The 24,265-nt window shown below is 39.4% G+C and overlaps 1 protein-coding gene and 1 non-coding gene across 4 annotated transcripts in view; one reads left to right on the forward strand and one right to left on the reverse strand.

Moving 5' to 3' along the window:
* MUSK (muscle associated receptor tyrosine kinase) overlaps window positions 1–24,265 on the forward strand; it is a 52,685-nt gene that overhangs the window by 13,366 nt on the left and 15,054 nt on the right. Inside the window, exons 7-13 of one of the 3 annotated variants that reach the window (XM_058173207.1) lie at window positions 5,790–5,949; window positions 6,934–6,940; window positions 15,588–15,854; window positions 18,352–18,527; window positions 20,179–20,202; window positions 20,582–20,670; window positions 22,655–22,814. In XM_058173207.1, the coding sequence (XP_058029190.1) occupies window positions 5,790–5,949; window positions 6,934–6,940; window positions 15,588–15,854; window positions 18,352–18,527; window positions 20,179–20,202; window positions 20,582–20,670; window positions 22,655–22,814 (883 nt within the window). Of the gene's footprint in view, window positions 1–5,789; window positions 5,950–6,933; window positions 6,941–15,587; window positions 15,855–18,351; window positions 18,528–20,178; window positions 20,203–20,581; window positions 20,671–22,654; window positions 22,815–24,265 lie in introns of those variants that run through there. The other 2 variants (XM_058173205.1, XM_058173206.1) reach the window with 2 other exon arrangements.
* LOC131193752 (U6 spliceosomal RNA) lies at window positions 1,066–1,172 on the reverse strand. Its single transcript, XR_009154010.1, has one exon. It is a non-coding gene; the product is annotated as a U6 spliceosomal RNA (small nuclear RNA).

A 24,265-nucleotide genomic window follows, 5' to 3' on the forward strand; every position in this document is an offset into this window, starting at 1 on the left:
CTTGGTGCAAGCCACAATAATATCACGTGTGCCAGTGGTGGGTTGCCCCCAGTTCAGACCGGTTCTATAGAACCGGTAGTAAAACTGTCAGGAGGCTCCGTCCACTGACCCAAACATCATCAAAACTTTTCTGCGCATGCGCAGAACAGCATGTGCGGGTACGATGCAAACTGGTAGTAAAGGTAAGTAGAACCCATCCCTGACATGTGCCATTTCATCGCACAGACGATATGAATTATTTGAGTCAGTTTCATGACGTGACTGACAAATTGCACAATTTGCATGACAATGCCATAATGCATGCCACCTTCCTCTCTGCCCATGGTTGCCTGTGATTGCTGTGGACTTTTGGGCAATGGATACTTTTCCTGATGTTGTTGGGCTCTGATTTGACTCTTACTATGACTTTATTTATTTTTAGTAGGTCCTGTAAGCACTGCCAGTGTAATTACAGTATATATGAAGTAATGAGTTTGTTGTCCTCTATAAGTATAATATGTGACTGAAGATTCAGTGCTCAAATTTCTAATCTTTGTATCATCCTTTTAAGCTTTGCCTATGGAAAGAAGTTTGTTTATTTTGTTTTTTTTAATAATTTTTTTATTTTACACACAAACAAACATTTAATACATCAGTCATTCCTTCCATCTGACATCTCGGTATTTTCTCCTTGACTTCATTTTCTTTGTTGTTTCTTCTATCTTCATTTTCATTTAATCTGTTACATTTTTCCACAAGTACAATATTGTAATTATACCATTTTCTTACATAACTATTTGCTTATCTATATCTTTTTTCTACCAATGGTAAAATTGATCCCATATCTTAAAATATTCTGAATCCTCTCTTTTTTTAATCATCGAAGTTAATCTACTCATTTCTGCACACTCTAATATTTTTTTAATAACTTCCCCTTCGAGAGGTATTTTCTCTGCTTTCCAATTTTGTGCAAAAACAATCCTTGCTGCTGTTATTACCTGTATAATCAAGTAAATATTTTCTTTACTGATTTTTTCTGGGAGGATACCCAGTAGGAACAGCCCCGGTTTTAAATCAATATGTTGTAAAAATATGGAACGCTTCACGAATTTGCATGTCATCCTTGCGCAGGGGCCATACTAGTCTTCTCTGTATTGTTCCAATTTTAGTATATGTGCTGCCAAAGCGAGCACGTGAAGTTTGTTTATTTTGTAAGGTGTGCAATTTTTTGGTCCCAGCATGATTCTTGCTATTATCAACGTGCCCATCAAACTTCATATACCAGCAGTCCACAACCTTTTGGGCACCAGGGACCAGTTTTTCCACAGATGGGGTGATGGTGGTTTCACATGCAGTCTGGATTCTATGGATGCACAGATGGGGCTTTACTTGCTTGGGTGGCCTGGTTCCTGGCAGTCCACGGCTGGTGCTGGTCCATGGCCCAGGGGTTAGGGACCCCTGCCATATACTACATATTTTCATTTACTTTGGCACTGAAAAACTGGGAGCAATCAAGCATGTGTGCGCGCATGTGTGTGTGAACAAAACCCAAATGCTGCACATTTTTCTATCAATATGTGTGTTACAAATTGTTAATTTTAGCCTACATGGGTTCTCTTATTTAAATTAAACACAATTGCTTTTGAAGAATAATTAAGCTAACTTTTAAAAGGATGAAATTTACCTCAGCATAAGACAGATGCCATGAATCTTATATTATTTTTACTTCAGGTGCTCATTCATGAGCGCCATTTATTATGTAGCCCAAAGATACCGCCTCTGTACAATTGGGCACAAATTTGAGAAAAGCCTGATGTTTGCGAACAAAAACCTGCATAGCTAAAACACCAACCAAAGTTGCGGAGGCAATGACTTCCCACTTAGAATTCTGATAAGATCCAGTTTTGTTCAGGATCCACAGACTCCAGTTTTTGCATGGCTTCCCTTTTTGAAATGCTTTATGATCTCCTAGTTCAATTTATTTTTTATTACCGGTAGTAAATTTAAAACATGAATCTCTGCCCACAGGAAAATGTATGAATTTCACATAATAAATGAACCAGGTCAGTCAGTTGTCCTACTGCAACTAAATAACTTGGTTCCCTCTTCTGTGAAATTGTGGTTTACCTGAAGTTGGATTATTACATAAACCACAATACTGGGATGGTATTGTGGAAGCCACAAGCAACCAAATCGCATTAGTATATAGTTTAGCATGATCAGTGAATGCTAACTCTGAGAGACTGGAATATTTGCCCCTAACACTGTCAAACACCTTGAATTAGTTATAGAATTATTATTAGAGAATAACTCTAATAATTAAATAATAATTAAAGAAATAAATATTTTTCATAGATTTCTAATATTTCTTTGACTATGAGTCATGGACTTTCTGCAAATAAGAAAATGCAGGCTGACAGTCTCCAATTTCAAATAGAAAAACTGCATTTTAGAAAACTAATAATACAGCTATGAACAATGAGCTAAACTAAAGGCTTTCTGTGCATTTTTTTATTAGTTTCCACAAAGCGAATGGCACGCTGCAGTATCTAACTCCCTTTCAAGCTGTTTTAAAATCAGCTGTGCCAAGGATTACTTTACCTAAGGAAGACTTGATGAGAGATTGTCCATAAACTGAAACGGTTTCAATTTTCCCTGAATTATTTTCCAACTCTCTGTGAGTTCTATCGGTGAACGTGGCAAGGAGAGCTTCTACGCTGTGTGGTCCAGGCAGAGAATGAACTATTCTGACTCACCCTTCAGATTCTCATATTTCTTCTAATAAAAAGCCTTTTACCCAGAGCAGAGGAAGATACACATATGAACTTCCTTCAGGTTTTAGAAGCAGCCTTTTGTTACTGCGTACAAAAAAACCCAGAACGAAATCTAAAGAGGAGAAAATAGAAAGAGTTGCAATAAACGTATTGAGCAGTGAAGCTTGATGAGGCTACATTTTTTTTAATTGATAAAACTTGTACATTTCTGTAGGATCTGAAAAACCTCTATGTAACTAATTAAAATAAACATTTAAGTATTGGAAAAAAGTTCAGGTTAAAACTCAGCACCTGAACCATAACCATAAGCCAATTCAATGTTGTGCCAATTCAGAAAACAGAGTTAATTGAGTAATTCATGCTTAAATGAATTGTGGCTAACTGAGTTTATTTATGTTGGTTTATTTAGCTTACAGTACCTGCACAGATACATCAATAGGTTATGAAAATAATAACAACAAAAACAACAACAAAACTCCCCAGTAAAGATAAATAGATGCACTCCCACATGCTCTGGAATCCAAAAGCCTACTGAAATAGAATCCTCCTTCCTCACTTGTCTCCCTAGTATAAAAATACACATTTGCTCAGCTCTAAGTGTATGAATGGTCTCTTTGCAGAGAAATCTATTCATTCCATGTGGGAAAGCAGTTTCGCTTGGGAATATTATTTAATCTGATGCGTTAGCTCAGACATTACAGCACCTGGATGAACTGAAGGAAAACTGAGTTCATGCCTTGAGGAAATTACTTTTACACTCCAGTAGGAATGATTTTGGAACTCTTAAATCCAAAAATGATTTCTGCAGGAAGATATTCGATGATTATGTATTTTACTCAGAATGAAGTAAAATGTTTCAGCAGAAATGGAAAAACCAACACAATCGTCTTGGGATTTAACTGACATAATTGGCATTTTTTAATCACCAACTTTGACTTGTTTTCTTTTAAATTTTAGCATGAAAAGCTTATTAATGCAGGAATTACAACACTGTAGTATGTAATTAAAGGAGTGTGTGTGTGTGCATGTGTCTGTATTCATATTCATATTCATGCTAGTCAGAGTAAATCACTGAACGGAAGTGCTAAATTATTGGCCCTTTTACATCTTTATTCTTATGCAGTCAAGTATCGGGGGAATGGTTGTTGTTTTTTTTAGGGAAAATATTTCCACATTAGTTCACTTGTTACACATTCAACACCAGCAAACATTTTAAGTTTAAATCATTATGTTTAATCTTAAAAGCAACATTATCTCTTGGCCCCATTGAATCTAGGAAAAAAAAAATACAAATTTCAGACAAATTAGATCTTTTGTAATCCTATCAGGGTTAGCTGAAGCCAAACAACTTGTTATTCTCTCTTTGAGAATTTTAGTTCCATTATGCGGGATAAAAAACCAAAACAGACAACTTTTATGATTCTTGATGAATTCCGTTTCCCAAGATTCTTTGGTTCTAAGCTTTCACATTAAGGTTCAATCACTATTTCAGATTCCTGATGTAATTGTCTCCAGGCTTGAAAATTCAAGCCCTCCAGATTTCTTGTGAGGTGATGTTTTCATTTGAAATCCTGTTAGATTTTGGCCATTGCATGCCAGATCACCAAACTCATATGAAATTTGACAAATTTGTGATGGTTGTATATAGAGTGTGTGTGCTTTCAAGTCAATCTTAAGTCCTGGGACTATATGAAAAAGCCCATAGAGCTTTCTTGACAATATTTTTCATTCCTTTCTTCCTGTTGTGTCTGCGCCCCCCGAGCCGGGCCCCCTGCCAGAAAGTGACTTGGAAAGTGAGGGGGAAGGGCCATCAGGACTTACCTCGGGAGCACCGGCTTCCCTGGCTCAGCTCCAGGAGCCAGAGGCAGGCCAGGTGGAGGAGATAACGAGGCCTCCGTCCCCTGACTCTTTTCCCCCTAGGCCACACCTCCAGACTCAGCTGATGGCAATCAGGCCTGGCTGGACCCTAGTTTCGTAGGCAGGAGAGGCGGGAACAACAGAAGCAGGGGTGGGGCAGACCTAGGAAGTGCTGAGTCATGGAGCCACACCCCACAGGATATAAAAGCAGCAAGGGCTGCTATGCCTCTTCGTAGCAGGCAAATCAACTGCTTGACTAGAGCTGAAGTACTGTTTGTTGACTCATCGGCATCAAGGGAGATAACAGAGACACTTGGCAGACGGTCGCTAGTTTGCTGCCAGAGCTGATAGTGCTGGCTAATTAAGCCATCGCTCGGACTGAGGCGAGGGGGACAGAACACTTCCTGGAACTGAGAGACGATGACTGGCTGAGGGTTGCCCAGGTACCTTCCATGCTAAATGCCAGATTAGGACTTGTGTCTCACTGCTTAACTACTAGATTAAATTCTGGCTGTTGCTCATTCTCCTTGTATATGGTATTAGTAATCATTTTGGAGTGAGGTTGATATACTAAAAAAGAATGTACAACTATTCTTTTTTTCCCCCCTATTGATTTTGAAAAAAGTACAGGAGCATTGGAATTATTGAAAGTTACCAAGATAACAGTTGGAATGGACCTTGGAGATCATCTAGTCCAGGGGTCTCCAACTTTGGCAACTTTAAGCCTGGCGGACTTCAACTCCCAGAAAGCCCCAGCCAGCAAAGCTGGGGAATTCTGGGAGTTGAAGTCCTCCAAGCTTAAAGTTACCAAGATTGGAGACCCCTGATCTAGTCCAACTCCCTGCTGTATACTATTTCAGACAGGTGACTGTCCAGTCTTTTCTCAAAAGCCTCCAGTGTTGGGGCATCGACAATTTCCAAAGGCAATTTGTTCCACTGGTTAATTGTTCTTACTGTTAGGAATTTTCTCCTTAGTTCTTGGTTGCTTCTCTCCTAGGTTAGTTTTTATTGTGAGTGTCCTGGATTTCCTAAATATGACAAGACATTGTATCATCAAGTAATGGTTTTACAGAACCATGACAGTTAAGCTGTTTTAAACTTCAAAGACCAATGTGTTGGGGCATAGGTTTCATAAACTAAACAGATATATAACTTCTATATTCTCTTTTTTTACTTTAGGTGTCAGCTGGATCCATTGTAGAAACAGTAGAAGACAAAATGATTGATTCCCGGCTGCAGGTTTATGTCACTCGGCCAGGTTTATTCACCTGTATAGCCACTAATAAGCACAGTGAGACTTACGGCACTGCAAAAGCTGCAGCAACTATTAATGTTTCAGGTATGCAATGGGGTGGGGGAAGCTTCTCTTGAAGGATTAGATGATATTTAACTCTGGGCTAGTTAGTATAGTCGTATTAAGGAACCTCATAGAATGTGAAAGGCACACAATATGAGAGGCTTTAACTTCCTTGTAATTTCCTCCAGGATAAACACAATGTTAAGAATTTATTTTGTTCCTGGCTATTTCCCCTTATAATATATTTCAGATATTGGCATAGCTACATGTTTGCTGCCATCTTCATTACACTGTCCTAAAGACCACTTTGTAAATTCATCCAGAGGAAGGAAGCAAGGAAGGAAGGAAGGGTGATGAAGTGTTATATTAATATCCCCTAATGGCCAGGCGGAAATAGTTCAGTGAGCTTTCATCATCTTGAGTATAATATTTATGTTGGTAGTATGTTGGTCTCCAAGGAAAACAGAACTCCAAAATGTTCTTTATTCACCAGGACCCATGTACATAACTCTTTGAGGATGGAAAATCATGATGAACTTAGTCTGATTTCTTTTTAATGTGACGCTCTCATAAAAGATGATGGAATGGTGATTTGCAGCTTTACCACACTGGGGACATTTTAATGAAATCCATTCCTCCATGCAAATCTTAACCATGTGGTAGCTTTTCATGTATGCCATACTTCAAAAAGCCTTTAAATATTTCCTCCCTATTATCATATTTTGTTCTCTTCCAGCTTTAACCACTAGGATAATTAATTTTCTGCATTTCTGCTCCAGTGGAGCCTCATTTGTTTTTTTTTTGGTGGCTATTTTATCAAATTATCCTTTTGGACTGTGTTTGCAGTGTATGTTTTCTGACAGCTACTAACTAAAAGGAAAATGTGATCAAGTACTTTTAAAGTTATTTGTATCCATAAACCTATTAATAGATTTTTTTAGTACAATGGCAAATTGTGCTGACAATTTCCTTGTCTTTCCCCAACTCAACTGTTTGTTTCAATGAACCTCTGGCTTGTTCCTGTAGAATGGAGGTAAGAAAAATCTTGGCATAATTATTATATGATTTGTGTGAGATGATGATGTTGATGATGATGATGATTTGAATTGTGTGAGAAACGTATGTAACCATTCGGAAAACTTTTTTTGTGTGTTCAAGATGAAAATGGGTTCTTGCGAAGAGCATTTGTGCTCTTTTACTTTCAATTAAGTCTATTTAAAATACAGATCATAATAGTTTATTGATTCACTTCTTTCTATCTTTGCAAAAAGTGGTTTGTGATGGAGGGTTTTGGTGTGTGTCTGAATTTAATCAAGAAATAAACCTATGGGGTAATGAAATATCGAAAAAGCTACAGGATAAGTACATATCTTATAGCAGCGGTCCCCAGTGTTTGTGGCTTGGTGGCCCAGTGGAGGGAGGGGGGAGAGGGGAATCCTAGGACTGTATATCAACTTGTCAAGTAAATTTAAGTTGTTTAAACATCACAATTTAACATTATGATGATACAAGTTAAGTTCTGTTTTACCTTAATTGTTGTAATAATTAATTACTTTGCATATGTGCTTCAGAAATACAAATAATATTTGTATTTAACCAAAAGATATTGGTTAAAAATTCAAGGGTCTGCTTATCAGTGGATGGGGCTTATCTGTGAATATATATGGGATATCCAGTTACTTTAAAAAAAAACTGAGGAAAAAAAAATCTACTGTATTTAATTGAGGATAAGCTCATCTGCAGATAAGCCAGACCAGTGGTGGGTTTCAAATTTTTTTTACTACCAGTTCTGAGGGTGTGGCTTGTGGTAGGCATGGCATGGCTTGGTGGGCATGGCTTGGTGGGCGTAGCAGGGGAAGGATACTGTAAAATCTCCATTTCCACCTCACTCCAGGGGAAGGTTACTTCAAAATCGCCATTTCCTCCCGATCAGCTGGGACTCGGGAGGCAGAGAATAGATGGGGGTGGGGCCAGTCAGAGGTGATATTTACCGGTTCTCCAAACTAATCAAAATTTCTGCTACCGGTTCTCCAGAACTGGTCAGAAGCTGCTGAAACCCACCTCTGAGCCAGACCCAAGTTTTAAAATCTATTTTAAGCAGCTGAAATTCTTGGCTTATCCGCAAGTATATATTGTATGAATAATTTGGGTGCAGTTTAGCCATAGCAGATGTTGAGACTAAGGAAAGATATTTTCAGTAAGGCTATGAAAAAATAATTATTAAAAATAAAATTTATCATTCGTCTTAGGCTCCTATTAAATCAGAATAGAAATTACACATTCAGGGGCTCTCTTTCTTTTGGGGCTAATGCACTCTCATAACATGGCTGCCATTTGCGAATGGCATTTCCTATTTATTAACTGTATAGCATATTGAGTGAGATCAATTACAAAAGACAACTGGTGGGATGTTCCTACAGTACAGGTAGTCTTCAACTTACAACCATTCATTTAATGACTGTTCAAAGTTACAACGGCACTGAAAAAAGTGACATGACTATTTTTCACACTTAAGACCGTTGCATGGTCACATGATCAGAATCAGACACTTGGTAACTGCTCTGTATTTATGACGATTGCAGTGTTCCAGGGTCACGTGAACACCTTTTGCAATCTTCTGACAAGCAAAATCAATGGGGAAGTCAGATTCACTTAACAATTGTGTTACTGACCTAACAACTGCAGTGATTCACTTAACAACTGTGGCAAGAAAGATCATTAAATGAGGCAAAATTCCCTTAGCAACTGTCTCGCTTAGGAACATAAATTTTGGGCTCAATTATGGTGATAGGTTGAGGAAAACCTGTACCCCCTTTTGGTCTTCAAAACATTCACTGCATTGTGAGCAATTACGCTGATGTTGAAAATTAGTATTTTGCTTGGCTGTTTGTCAATTTCCTGTATACTTTTTTAAAAATCAATACATTTTATACCTTTAAAAATATTTTTTTTTTAAAAATTGATTCAAGTGGGGCAGAAAGCCAAGTTGGTGACTTGGAACCCCAGGCATTTGGGAGCATTTGGAAATTTAATAAAAGTTAAAACCAGACACTGTATAGGCAAAATGATAAAGGCAATTCTACTGAAGATAAGGCTGATCCTGAGAGAGATGGGATATAAATATAAAACATACACAAAATAAGTATGTAGTAATATCCTCAACTTTTCTATTATGCCACTACAAAGATTTGATTGTGAGCAATATTCCCATAGAAGCAAGGACTAGAAAAGAAAGTTTGAGTCTCTCAAAAGTGAACACAGTGCAAAGTTGTTAGGAACGGAAAGCAGTAATTTCGGAAAACCCATCCATCTGCCTGAAAATTGTATTAACCCTTGGGAAACTTGAGTTGCATGCTTCTGGTTGGGAGACTGAATAATGAAGTTATTCTGTCTTTTCAACAGACTTCTTTTCTGGTAAGCAGGAGGGAGAGAGAGAGAAAGAGGAGAAAGAAGAGATTGGAAAACACTCCAGGGTTGTAAATTGAAAACATCAGTATCTGTATTAAGATTTGGTGAATAAAGGATGCAAATTGCCCTATAAATTGCCTCCAAAACAAAGCCTCTTGAATGGAGACTTTGTGTTCACTAATGTATATATCTTGGTGGATAGATAGATTTCCTAGACCTTACTGCATTCTAATTTTATAATAGGAACAGTAAAAATTATGAAGTACTCCAAGTCAAAGCAATTAGAATGAATCAAATGCATAATTTGTTAGAAACCATGTAATTTGATGAATTAAAGTTGATTAGTTCTATTCCACTTAACTTATTTGTGCGGGGGATGGAATCTGTTTACAGGCATATTCAGCAATTGAATAGAATAAATACCAATATATTAAGTATATTAAGGGCCGCGGTATGGCTCGGGCTGTAAGAAGCCTGTTATTAAAACACAGCAGCCTGCAATTACTGCAGGCTCGAATCCCACCAGGCCCAAGGTTGACTCAGCCTTCCATCCTTTATAAGGTAGGTAAAATGAGGACCCAGATTGTTGGGGGGGCAATAAGTTGACTTTGTAAATATACAAATAGAATGAGACTATTGCCTTACACACTGTAAGCCGCCCTGAGTCTTCGGAGAAGGGCGGGATATAAATGTAAAAAAAAAAAAAAAGTGTTCCGCTGGTAAGATATTTCTTTCATCTCCCAGAAACCCCAAGCCATGTTTCTAAAAGTACATAAGGAAATTGCAAAGTTTGGCGAAATATAATTACAAAAAAAACCAAAAAACCTTGTAATTTTGGAGTGTAGCTTCAATAAGGAAGCCGTTGAATCACCTGTATTTTCTGATTGTTTAGCTTTTCGCATTAAAAGACCAAAAATGGGTTTTACAAGTGGGCACAAGAAAGTAATAATGGCCCTATAGGGTAAAATGAATTTTCCCAAAAGTTTTGGAACCGCTTATTATTATCATTCTTCATTTATTTTACACTCAATTACCCTGATTAGTTTAATTATAAATACTGGTTTTTTTATTGAGCTAGTTCTCTTGCAACTCTCTTTTGTTAATTATTAGCTGTTTTAGTGGTTTTATATTTGCCATAGTATTTTAACTGTTAGAGATGGTTTTGTTGATTGCTTTGTAAACAACCAGCCTCTATTCAGTGTTATCAGAATAGGACAAACAATCAAACTATGGCTGGATTGTATTGGCAAAGGGCCAAGCAAAAATGCACATCTGGCTAGAAACTGGATAATTTTACTGAAATTTACTGATATGCATAACCTCCTGCCCTGGTGGTCCTCATTCACAAGTTGATAAACACTGGAAACAAGAGTATCAGAAATACCAGATGCTTGCCAGGTTTATAGGCCAATGTTGAATAATAGCTGCAACTAAAAAAAAAAGAGAGAGAATAAATACAAACAAAAAGCAAAAACTCAGATCCAGTCCCTAGGCTTTTTCTTCCTGGCATAAACAGAGCATGTAATCTTGACAGCATTTTTTTCAAGATCCATTCCTTATATAACAAAAATATTCCATAAAGGTTAATAGGTCATGGCACGAAAGCAGCCAAATCTGTCAACCAAATTCCCACAGTTGGAAATGCAGGTGGGAAGGCATTTGAGGAATGTTCATATGACCTCTGATTGACACATAGTGTACTTGTCAAAGGCATCCTTTTAATTTTTTTAAACTGGTACCAGAGGGATCGGAAGCAACCTCTTAAAGACAGCTATCAGTTTTTTTGGCCAGTCTAGATTCCTTTTGCAGGAAACTCAGATTTGCCTTCTTGTAGAATTTAAGTTGTCTAGAACTTAAAGAACATCAACTATATCCATGGAAATGGCTACTTTTTGACAACAGCATTTTAAGCCTCTTAGTTTGATTAAGGCTGTAGACCAGGGGTATCAAACTCGATTTCATTGAGGGTTGCATCAGGGTTGCGTTTGACCTTTGGGGGGCAGGATGGGTGTGGCCAGGGTGGGCATGGCCAGATTGACATCACTCATGTCGGGGGGCCCTGTGGGGCCTGAGTGCTCTGCCAGTGAAAATGGACTCCTGAGCTCTGTTTTCGGCTGGAACATTTTCCTGCAATCCTCTGAAGAGGCACCACGGGCCGGTCCTTCACTGTTTCCAGCAGTGACACCCCTGCTGTAGAAACATGGAGCCAAATTAGAGTACACAATCTGGAAAAGGAAACAGCAAATAAAGAAGCAAGCAGCAGACCAAAAACATTGATGATCCTAATAATGAACAAAAATTTACCTGCTAGATGGATGAATCGTTTGACTCAGTTCAAAGTGACTAACTTTGCAAATTTGGGGGGGGGAGGGTGGTTAACATTCAATTACTTTTGTTTACAGAAAGTAATGATATGTTATAGAGCTCCGTCTGGCTAGTTGACAAAGGCAAGTTTAGATGAAAGCTAAAGTCAAGACTGAAAAATTAGCTAGCTAGATAAACAGATATGCAAAATTCAAGGCCATAAACCCATGGCCTGCCGCCACCAAAAGGAAGCACTAGACTAATGAGGCCTGAGCTTATTCAGTAATCTTAAGGGGCCATTCAGAGGAAAATAGTAAGAAACTGGGGGTGTAGACAATGAACAGGCTGCTTATAGTATCCCCAGAGGAAGAATGTTTGGCTGGCAAATCTGAATTCTGAACGGGAGCTTTGTTATTAAGGGTTGAAGATGTCCTCCCACAGGTTGTTGCAAGTCCTGCTAGTTGTCTTCTTTCAGAAGCTTGCCTGTGACACAATGAAGGCTAGAAGTGGAGCCTATAAAACTACAGGCAGCATCTCTGTGTGTCATTCATAAAATCAGAGTGGAAAAGACTTGAGCACAGGAAGAAATAGGACTCCCGGCTTGCCCTACTATATCCTCAGGGTTGCTGCACAGCGATCAAGTTACAGTCATCATTAATCACTTCCTTTCCTTCAAACTTGAGCTGAGGAGAAAGCCCTCCCATCCGGATGGTAGCCGTCCCCCCCAAAAAAAAGGAATAGCATTAAAGATGCAAGTAAGTTGCAACACTGAGAAAGAATTCTAAAATGGAGAAAGCTGACCTGCATTCTTGCAGTTGATCAGTAAATATGGAGTGTTTGGAAATGCTAGTCATCTTGTCAAAAAGCAGGCAACTCATTTCCCTCCAGGCGGACAGATTGGTGATGTGAAGGGTTCTGCAAAGGTGCAGATAGCTGGCATTTCCAAATATTTAGAGGGGATATAAATTGAACTCTGTGACCTTTGAGTAAAGCTTCATAAAATAGCTCTGGCTGAGCAGAGTTCTGCACATGTTTCATATGAAGGGAGCTGAGTGGCTGGAGGAAGAATTGCCTTTGTTTTATTGCACACTGCCAGAGTCAACTTGTATGGGATGGGCAGCCATATAATCTTCGATAAATCTATAAATAAACCACTGCCACGAAAGGGTTACCATTAGGATGCATGTGCAAGTGGATTAAACAAGATATTGTAGGCTAATGATTTTTTTGTGCACTTGCCTGTGAAGCAACACTGTGGAACAAGTCCCCAACATTGTAAATGCCTTAAGGACCTGGCTTTTCTCCCAAACATTGAGAGATTAAGTGATATGTTTGTGTGGATTGATGCCAAGTTTTGGTTTTTATTGTTTTTTAAATGTTTTATCTTTTAATTGAGTGTGTTTTACAGTTTTTAAAAAAATGAATTTATAGGAAGCCGCCCAGAGTTGTCTGAAAGATGGGCAGCTATATAGATGCTTTAAATAAAATAAAAAATAAAAGTGAAATATTGGCAGAGATGCCTTGGTTTGCCATCTGTGTCTAACATCACATTGGTAATCATGATTCGCCAAATGGATGAGTCAGATGGATTCCTTGGAACAGTAGTTTCCTTCAGAAATTAGCCTCTATAGGCAGTCCCCCATTTTGAACTGAGTGAATTTGCCATGGTAATTCTTGAGAAAGAGACATGGTGGTAGGGGTATAAAAATCAGGCAAGATGGTAGTTGGGGATGGCAATCAAAGATTTGCCCTTTTTGCAACAAACATAAAAATAGGGTGGGAGGTTGGACAGTTGTAGCCACCATCTTGATTTTTTGGATGACTCACACTCTGCATGAGTGATAGTTAGAAATTTGTGTTTGCTTTTGTACATCAGGGGTGTAAAACTCATGGCCTGTGGGCCGGATGCATCATGCATGGCCATACCCACCCCCGGTTTAGCAAAGGGGGAAAAAGTCACAATATGTCACGTGACAACAAGGTGAAAACAACGTGACAACAACGTGACAACGTGAGTTTAACACCCTTGTTGCACATAAACAAAAGAATGGATAACAAGTGGCATATATCATATATCCTACATTTCTGTTATTTATACTCAGAAGATAGACTTTTAACTAATCTTCTGATTAAAAGCTATGAAATCCAGAAAGCTATGAAATCTATAAGAAAGGAATCTCAAAATAAGAGGTAATAAGTCTATGCTGAATCATGATAATATTCTTCAGCTTCTGCCAACCTAGCAGTTCGAAAGCATGTAAAAAATGCAAGTAGAAAAATAGGGACCACCTTTGGTGGGAAGGTAATAGAATTCTGTGCACCTCTGGCATTCAGTCATGCTGGCCACATGACCACGGAGACGTCTTCGGACAGCGCTGGCTCTTCGGCTTTGAAATGGAAATGAGCACCACCCCTTAGAGTCGGGAACGACTAGCACGTATGTGCGAGGGAAACCTTTACCTTTACCTTTAAGTCTATGTGGAATAACGATAATATTCTTCAGGAGTAAGCAGCATTGTATTCAGTGTTATTTATTTTTGATCATATAGAATCAGGTTTAATTACTACATTCAGATATATATTTTTATTTGTTGGGCAAATGGCCCAAAGGGAAAAGCTGTGCATGTACAGTTGAAAATATTTAGCATCTACCAGGCACACCAGAGTCTTGATTGCACTGAGAAGGCCACATGCTTTCAGTTTAATGAACAGAGGTTTTCCATAAGATCGACTTCCTAATATACAAAAGTTTAGGGAGTAAATAAGTAGTTTGCTATACAAAGTAGTGGTATGCTTTTGAATGTCCAAGGAACTCTCTATCAGGTGTCTTGGTTAAAAGCAGGTAGGTGTATGGAGGGAATAAGGAAATATGACTGATATTGGGATGTGTGCCTGCTAGTTTTAGCATTATTCTTTGAAAAGAGAACACATTATTAGATAAAAGTGATTTTTAGATTATATTGAGAGTTATCCTAAGTCTTCCTGATATAAAAGTGTTGATTTTAACAGCTGGGATTAATTGTTCCAAAAATGTGAACTTCCAAAATATTTGCTTGCTTTTTCTTTCCAACAAACCTGAGTGAACTTCTAGGAATCACTTAACTAAATTCTGAACTTGATCAGAATCTGGTGACTTCAACTTATTCTAATTATGAATGTCAACTGCAAAAGTATGGATTAAAGATCCAGCATTTTTCTTTTAATATTAGCCATCTCATTTGATCCAGAATTCTTAGGATTATGAAAGCTTGCAATTATTTTGAAAATCTTGCTTGATCTACTACAAGGGTCCCCAACCCCCAAGCTGTGAACCAGTACTGGTTGGCGGCCTGTTGGAACCGGGCCATGCAAGCAGCGGGCAAGTGCGCAAAGCTTCATTTGTACATGCATGGGAACTAGCTTGTCCATGTGAAACCATCTCTTGTCCCCACCATTGCCGTCGCCGCCGTTGCCAATCCATGGAGCCAGAAAGGTTGGGGATTGCTGATCTACTAGACATATCACCCATACATATATCATAGAGGTAGTCCTCACTTACTAAACACAACTGAGCCTAGCAACTCTGTCATTAGTGATTCACTTGTTGTTGTTGTTAAATGAGAGATCATGTGATTCGACTTGCAATTTTACTGTTGGTTTCTCTGTTGATTTTGTTTGTCAGAAGTCGGTAGTGAAATATGCAAATGGTGATCACACGCCTGTGGGATGTTGCAACAATGATTAAATACCCATTGGCTGGGAAGCATCTGAATCTCGATCACCTGGCCACAGGGACACTGTGACAGTGTGAAGGCTGGTCATAAACTTTACTTTCCATAAAGTTACTGTTGTAACTTTGAACAGTGGCTAAACTGGGCACTTAAGCAAGAACTACCCCATCAGAACTGCTATTGTTATTTCTTGAAGGGCTGTACACCTCAGTTCCAGCCTGCATGCAAATCCTGATCTACCTGTGTTTCTCCCATCAGCAAAGTCTACAAAGGTGATGCAGGCTACTGCAGTTCATATCGGGGAGAGGTGTGTAGTGCTTTGTTGGCAAAGGATGCATTTGTTTTCTTTAATACTTCCTATGGAGATCCGGAGGAGACTCAGGAACTGCTTGTTCGCACAGCCTGGGCTGAGCTGAAAACCGTGAATCCGTTTTGCCGTCCAGCTGCTGAGTCGCTGCTGTGTCATTACATCTTCCAGGAGTGCAACCCCTCCAGGATTGGACCTGCTCCAAAACCTGTTTGCAGGTAACAGATATCAGCAAAACACTTTCCTTTTGATTCTTGGCTATATCCCTCATATTGTATGAACGTTCCATTACACAGACTGAATTTGTACTGTGGGGCTCACATAGATATCTTTTCTTGAAAACTTGATAGTCTTAGGGAGACACCAAACAAAAGATCAAATTTTGTGTACAATTAAATGCCATTTGAGCATATAGATACAATGTCATTATTATAATAGTCAGTTTTCAGCATGCTTCTGGACCAATCTCCAGATTTTAATTAAAGAAATTAGAACTCCGCCGGCTTCGACATGACCTGAGTTTAACTCATAGAATCATCTGTTACAACGTCCTTCCAGTTGAAGACTACTTCAGCTTCAATCACAACAATACACGAGCACACAATAGATTTAAGCTTAATGTGAACCGCTCCAATCTCTCTCTTTTTTTTTTATTCAAAAAGTTTTACAGAAATTTTTTCCCCCTTTCCCCCCCCTCCCGTCCCCCCTCCCTTCACAACCCTCCCCGACTTCCCGGAACGAGCACAAGGTATAGTTAAAAATAAAACAAACATATGCTAAAAAATTTTCGGCCCAACTTAATTATACCCCTACAATCATCAATTCCTGAACCGCTCCAATCTCGATTGCAGAAAATATGACTTCAGCAACAGAGTTGTTAATGCCTGGAATGCACTGCCAGACTCTGTGGTCTCTTCCCAAAATCCCCAAAGCTTTAACCAAAAACTGTCTACTATTGACCTCACCCCATTTCTAAGAGGTCTGTAAGGGGAGTGCATAAGAGCACCAAGGTCCTACCGTTCCTGTCCTAATGTTCCCTTTGATAGTATCCAATTTCATTTCATATGGTTATTACATACTTATGATTATATATATGCTTTAAATAGTATAGTTATTTCATGCTTATATTTGTATATACTGTTGTGACAAATAAATAAAATAAAAATAAAATAAAAATCCATGTCATAATGGTTCTCTATGAGAAATTATAATGGTTCTCTATGAGACCTGCAACGTATTCATATTATTCAGTGAACAGGCTAAGTCCAAGTAAACTAGTAAGCTCCATGGTTGACTTCACCACTATTCTACACATCTTAGTATAAATATATTCATATAACCAACGATGTGAATGCAGTTTAGAATCAATTGATATATTTGAAATTCAGGGGGTCTGTACCAGGGGTGAAATGCTCCTGGTTTGGACTGGATCGTCTGATCTGGTAGCGATCGTGGTGGGTGGTTCGGAGAACCAGTAACAATTGTGGTCCGAGGCTCTGCCCACCCACCAGGCTGTCGTTACTTCGTGGTTTTAACCAGGAAGTAATGTGTTTTGTACCCTCTGCGCATGCGCAGAAAGGTTTTGCGCATGCGTAGAGGGTCTTCCAAACCAGTAAGGAAGGTAAGTAGATTTCACCTGTACTGTACCGTACATCTAATTCTTGCACAAAACTCAACTTCTGCTCTACTGGATCAGAGCAAAAGTTCTTTTTAATTTGACATTCTGTTTTCAGAGTGGGGAACTTAGATATTGAGAGAGAAAAACTCTGATACATAAGAAATGTCCATGATGTAACTTCACAATAAATGTGTATTTATTGTGAAATGATGGAATAAAATAGTTATGCCGTTGAAAAAAATGCTTTGGACCTGTTCTGAGTTTACAGTTGTTGAGTATGGGAGTTGCATGGAGTTATTGCAATCGGACCAGTAATATTTTTCCACTTTTGTATCATGCAGGAGTATAGATTCCCAGATCACTCTCAAAACATTAAGCATTCTCAGATACTTTCTGGAATAGGTTTCTCCCTTCACCTAGCAACTCTGTACACAGAGACCGTCAATCATTGCTGTTGCTTTGCTTGCTCTGCCCACCTGTTAGCAGAGCAAGAATTATAGCTTTCTGTTTAGCTTACAACTGCAGTTAGCTTTTTGTGAATGGATGTTCGCCAGTGGTGGGTTTCAAATTTTTTTACTACCAGTTCTGTGGGTGTGGCTTAGTGGGTGTGGCTTGGTTAGCATGGCAGGGGAAGGATACTATAAAATCCCTACTCCCTCCCCACTCCAGGGGAAGGATACTGCAAAATCCCCATTCCCTCCCGATCAGCTGGGACTTGGGAGAAAGAGAATAGATGGGTGTAGGGCCAGTCAGAATTTTTACTACCAGTTCTCCGAAACCCACCTCTGGTGTTCGCCCAATGGGTGTTCACCCATTGAGAAAACATGCTAATACATGTAGAAAGAAAACAAAGCCAAAAGGTGGCATAGTTTTACCAAAAACAGAGTCCCAGGCAAGATTTAAAAGATAATTAAGTCAATTTCAGTGTACAAAACAGATCTTCTACTTGTTTAAAAGAGATTCATAATCGATACTCCAATGCCAATCTTATTTACCATCATTCTGTGGTTGTGTGTTTATATACAATCCATTGTGATTGCAAGACTGTAATTGTGTGGCTGACTATGCATTCCGCTGTTGTTTATAAAACGATGTAGAGAGCATTGCCTTGCTGTAAAGGATCTCTACTGCTTTAAGGAATGGCTTGCGATGGAAGAAAATGCCCGCAAAGGCATTTACAAGCCGGCACTGATGTTGCTTACTTTGCCAGAGTGTAACAGACTTCCCAGCATGCACCAGGAACCCACTGTCTGCACCAAGATCCCACATTTTGGTAAGTGCCTCAGTAAATTGTATGACTCTGCAATAAAACCTATCTTATGGAACACCCTCCTCCCAACAATCTGGCTAACCCTCACTCTTTTTAGTCTTCTGGAAAGCCATCAAAAGCTGACTCTTCACCTGGACACTGGAGTAGAGTGAGGAGAGCCTGGGGATGATGGTTGGGGCATCCTGGGAGGATGACTGAGGTACAGGTAGCCCTCAACTTACAACAGTTTGTTTAGTGACTGTTCAAAATTATAACAGCACTGAAAAAAGTGACTTAGGACTGTTTTTCACACAACAGTTGCAGCATCTCCATGGTCACATGATCAAAATTCAGACACTTGGCATCTGACTCTTATTTATGACAGTTGCAGTGTCCCAGGGTCACGTGATCCCCTTTTGCGACTTTCTGACAAGCAACGTCAACAGGAAAGCAAGATTCACTTTGAAGCCATGTTACTAATTTAACAACTGCAGTGATTCACTTAAAAACCATGGTGGGAAGGGTCATAAAATGAAGCAAAACTCATGTAACAACTGTCTCGCTTAGCAACATAAATTTTAGGCTCAGTGTGGTTGTAAGTCAAAGACTACCTGTACTGGTTTTTTTAGTTTTGGGTTTTCTGGTTTTAGTAGTTTAATTGTGGTTGGAAGCTGCTCAGAAGATGGAGGGCCATACAATTTTTTTTTAAAAAAATAAAAAAAAATATTTCCCCCTTGCTCCACAAAAGTTCTTGTGAAACTTGTGTATTTGATACATAATGCTGTCAAACCCAGAGTCCTGTCCAATTTCCCTTCCCATCTGTTTCCCAACTGATTACAAGGGAAGGGTCTATATTGGTGATGGCTAAACTTTTTGCCGTAGTGTGCCAAAAGTGGGGGAGTGCAGATGGGTTATGGGCACACGTGCCCACACCCATAATTTAATGTCCCCCGTGCCTCGCGCATGCGTGTGCAACCCCCCCCCCCGTGTTGCCCTCGCTTTTGGCACACAATGGCATGGAGGACCCATTAGGCCCATTTTTTGTACTCTACAGACTCCACAGGCTTTCTAGGAACCTGGGGAGAGTGAAAATGGCCTTCTCCCCCCACCCCGGAGGCCCTCCAGAGGCCAGAAATAGCCTATTTTCCGACTTCTGGTGGGCTTGGAAGGCCCGAAAATCAGCTGGCCGGGGTGCGCATGCCCGCTGGAGCTGAGCTAGGGCGACGCTCACGTGCCCACAGATATGGCTCCACGTGCCACCTGTCATCGCCATCATATGAAAAAAAATAATAAATAGTCATGAGTAATGGGATTCTGATTTAGCCTCTGAATAGTCAAGGTCACAACAAGGCAAGAAGGAAAAAGGGTTTAGCCTTTAGGTAGAGGCAAATACTTGGCAGTTTGGGCACCTATGAAATGTTCAACCTCCACATACATATCACTGAATGTATTTTAACCAAACTGGTGAGGATCTCTTTCATCAAGTGCCCTGAGCTCTGGAAAAACAATGTAACTCACAGGAAAAAAAATCAGGTTAAAATGTTTTTTTCCATAGCGATTTATAGTTATCTGCATATGGCCAATCATCCAGCTGGGGATAAAGGCATAGCTAAGATATTTGGTTGATAACATATAAAATATATTATATATATTTTCTATCTTTTTCTTTCCTCAGATCTGAAAAAAGAAGGCACAACAAGTAAGCAGTTTTCCTTAGAATCTGGGGTTTTAAAAGAATATATGGCTTTGTAAAAAGTGTTGGGCAATTTAGCAGGATGGGCAGAAGGGTTCATGTCTATAACCGTAAAAATTTAAATTAAATTAACTGGACTTAGAAAGAAAGAGAAAGAGTCTGAGGTTTATGAGGGCTGTTACAGCTGCCCCATAAATAATCATGCTGAGTTCCTGATCTGTCAAAAAGACGCCAGTGAAGCATATTCACTCTCCCCATTTAACCCTTGAGAGAAAACTTAATAATTATTTTTTCAATATTGTCAGAGCAAATACGCTTTGTCCACTAAAGGGAATGTACCGTATACTGTTATTAGACCATCCTGTTTAATTTTGTTTCTCTTCAGAAACTTGTTACAAAGGGAATGGGGTGACATATGAAGGTTCGGTGAATGTCACAGCTTCTGGCATTCCTTGTCAGAAGTGGAGTGCACAGGTAAAAAGTCTATTTTTTCAAAGTGGAGAAAGCCTTTGCTGTAAATTTGAAAATATCTCTCTCCCTCTGGGAATCATTGATGTCAAATCATTTCTGGGCTGGGCAAGGAAGTAGATTAGCATTTGTGTAGAGGAGAAAAGAGATGGAGGCTTGTTTATGTCAATTTTATTTGCAGAGTAGAAAGGGCTTTATGCAGGGGTGGGCTTCATAAATTTTAGCAAGGAGTTCTCTGCCCAATTGCTGGGTGGGTGTGGTCATTGTGGGTGTGGCCTAGTTGGCCTCCTACACCATGTTGGGGAGGGGGGTGTTTTTGCCCTCCCTGGGTTCTGAAGGCTTAATTCAAGCCTCCAGGAGGGTGAAAATGGCCCTCTGGAGGCCGGAAACAGGCCCATTTCCGGCCTTTCTGAACTTCCAGTAGGCCAGTTTTTCACCCTCCCTGAGCCTCCGTGCGCGCCCTGCACTTAACTGCATCCAAAATGAGCCGCGTGGGGACTCCTGAGAAGGGTGGGGTGGGCAGGGCCAGGAGTGGGATTTGTGGGTTCTCCAAACTGCACAGAATCTTAGCTAGAGGTTCTCCCGAACCCCTGCAAACCCCCAGCAGCCCATCCCTGGCTTTATTTTGGGAGACGAACACTGTTGGAACTGTATGGCTTAGTAAGAGCCTAAAATGAGAAACACATTGCTGTCGTGCTTGAGGATTTTGTCCTTTCTGTGTTGCAAAATGAAATGGACCAACCTTCCTGTCTAATATGTGGATTATGATGCAAGTTCTCTTCTGCAGTTCTCACTGATTGTTCTGTGGTTCTTTCTGTTGGGGGGGAAAAAAGTACTAAAAATAAGCATGGAAACGAGTTTGTTAAGTCCTCACCATTACGACCCAGCCCGAGCCTGCCTGTTGCTACTCACCGCTGATTGGTTAAGATGCGGCTAGCAGAATAAACGGGAACCTGCAGCCACCTGATTGGTTATTCCAGCTTGACAGCTATTTAAGCAGCTGTCAAGCGAGTATTGTTTTGTCAAAGTTGTAACACACGTGAAGTTGCCTTGCTGGTTAGCGTTTACCGTTAGCAATAAACAAGTTGTAATTGACCAAGCCTCAGACACTCCTTGTCTTGTTAGCTGTATTGAACAGAATTTTTAAAAAATCGATACAGTAATGTATTTTGAAAAGTGGAGAAAATCAATTCAGATTCATGAATTTTCCTGCAGAACTTTCTTTTTAAACAGATTAATGTGGCAGTAGAATAGACCTGACAAATGAAAGGATATGCAAAACATATGGCCAGAAAACACGTTGATCATTCCATTCATATTGTTAAATGGGGAAAGTATAGCCTAGCACTGATTCATCAGCCCTTCCCCCCCGGAGCTTTCATTCTTTACAAAATTCTGCTAGGATTGCTTCAAAAGTACCCAGAATTTGAAAAAATACATATACATACATACATACATACATACATACATACATACATACATACATGTGTGTGTGTGTGTGTGTGTGTGTGTATGTGTGTGTAGGTCTTTGGTTATTCGGGTTTTCTCCCACGTAAAATTGGAAGTGTCTTGGCGACATTTCGACGAAGTCTCATTCGTCATCTTCAGGCTTCAGCTTCGTGCTTCTGGGAGCAATGTGTGATTGCAGCTGTTTCTTCCTTTTTAACTGCTTTTTAACTGCTTGGGGGTTTGAACTGATTGGGTGGGAGCTTGTTAAAAAGCAGTTAAAAAGGAAGAAACAGCTGCAATCACACATTGCTCCCAGAAGCACGAAGCTGAAGCCTGAAGATGACGAATGAGACTTCGTCGAAACGTCGCCAAGACATTTCCAATTTTATGCGGGAGAAAACCCGAATAACCAAAGACCTACATACAAACACAAACACCTGCGAAAACCTCAGAAAACACACACACACAACATTTACAACACAATTGATGGTTAATACTGATATAATGATATATATTTACTTTCTTCTCCCCTGTTGCTTAGGTTCCTCATGCACATAGAAAAACACCTGAGATTTTCCCAGACCTCTTCAATGCAATCAATTATTGTCGTAATCCAGGGGGAGAAAATGCGCGGCCCTGGTGTTATACAAGAGATCCTTCTATCCCGTGGGAATACTGCCACGTACCTCAGTGTGAAGATGGTAAGAGCCCATTGCAAACATTATTCAATCAAATAGAGTGGTTTGGTGTGAATTTTACCCAACAGATCTAGTCCAAAAGCTGCAAGCTCGTGGTTTGAAATTTTTGATTTGGCATTACTCTATAAATTCCTGCTTAGGTTTGGAATTTGATTGTAAACAGTAATACAGGTAGTTCTCAACTTATAACCATTTAGTGTTTAGTGGCTGTTTGAAGTTACAATACAGCACTGAAAAAAGTGACTTCTGATCATTTTTCACACTTTGGGTAGTTTACCACAGTACAATAAAATTGACTGTCCCAAAGGTGCTTTTTCAAAAGGCAACTGGACTTTCTTTTTTTTTTTTATTCAAAAAGTTTTACAAAATTTCCCCCCCCTTTCCCCCCCTCCTCTCCCCTCCCTTCACAACCCCCCTCCCCCCCGCCCGACTTCCCGGAACGGGCACAAGGTATAGTTAAAAATAAAACAAACATATGCTAAAAAATTTTCGTCCCAACTTAATTATACCCCTACAATCATCAATTCCTAACTTCCCCCAAAAACAATCAAGAATAATACATCATAATCATTCAAAAACAGTCTGATAACTCTTAGTCTGATATCTACGTTGAATATAGTCAATCCATTTTTTCCATTCCTTTAAGTATCTTTCTTGCGTATTGTCTTTCAAAAAGGCTGATATCTTCGCCATCTCAGCCAAATTGGCAACCTTCAATATCCATTCTTCTATTGTAGGTACTTCTTTTTTCTTCCAGTATTGTCCTATTAGTAGTCTTGCTGCTGTTATTAGGTTTAAAATCAATTTAGTCGGCAACTGGACTTTCTTGTTGTTGTTTTTCTTTGAAAATATTTCACTTCTTAGAACTGAAGAAGCTTCTTGGATGAGAAGTGAAATGTTTTCAAAGGAAAAATGCTTTCTAGTTCAGAGGTCTCCAACCTTGGAAACTTTAAGACTTGTGGACTTCAACTCCCAGAATTTCTCAGCCAGCAAAGCTGGCTGAGGAATTCTGGGAATTGAAGTCCACAAGTCTTAAAGTTTCCAAGATTGGAGACCGCTGGTCTAGTTACCTTTTGGAAAAAGCACCTTTGGGACAACCATAACCTGGATGGTTGAGAATCTCCATACACATTAAGGTTGACTAGTACCAATCATTAAATCCGATAATCAATTATGCTTTTTTCAGGTTGAAAGTTAACCAATAAAGACCCATCTGTTTTTGAATTTACTAGGTTGCAAGGATTTAATTTGATTTACTGTACAGTAATAAAAATAAGTACATCACTGGATCTTAGCTATTCACGTTTGTTTCCTTCTTTCTTTTGTCACTGGCATGTTCTTCACATTCCATTAAAAGCAAAATAGTGATTAGCCAATAATTGAACTATATCATAAAGTCAATGTAGGAGTAGATTTGGATTTGATTTGCAGGTATTTCCTTGGAACAGTCGCAC

The sequence above is a fragment of the Ahaetulla prasina genome, chromosome 2 (genome assembly GCF_028640845.1).
Source record: "Ahaetulla prasina isolate Xishuangbanna chromosome 2, ASM2864084v1, whole genome shotgun sequence".
Lineage (NCBI taxonomy): Eukaryota > Metazoa > Chordata > Lepidosauria > Squamata > Colubridae > Ahaetulla > Ahaetulla prasina.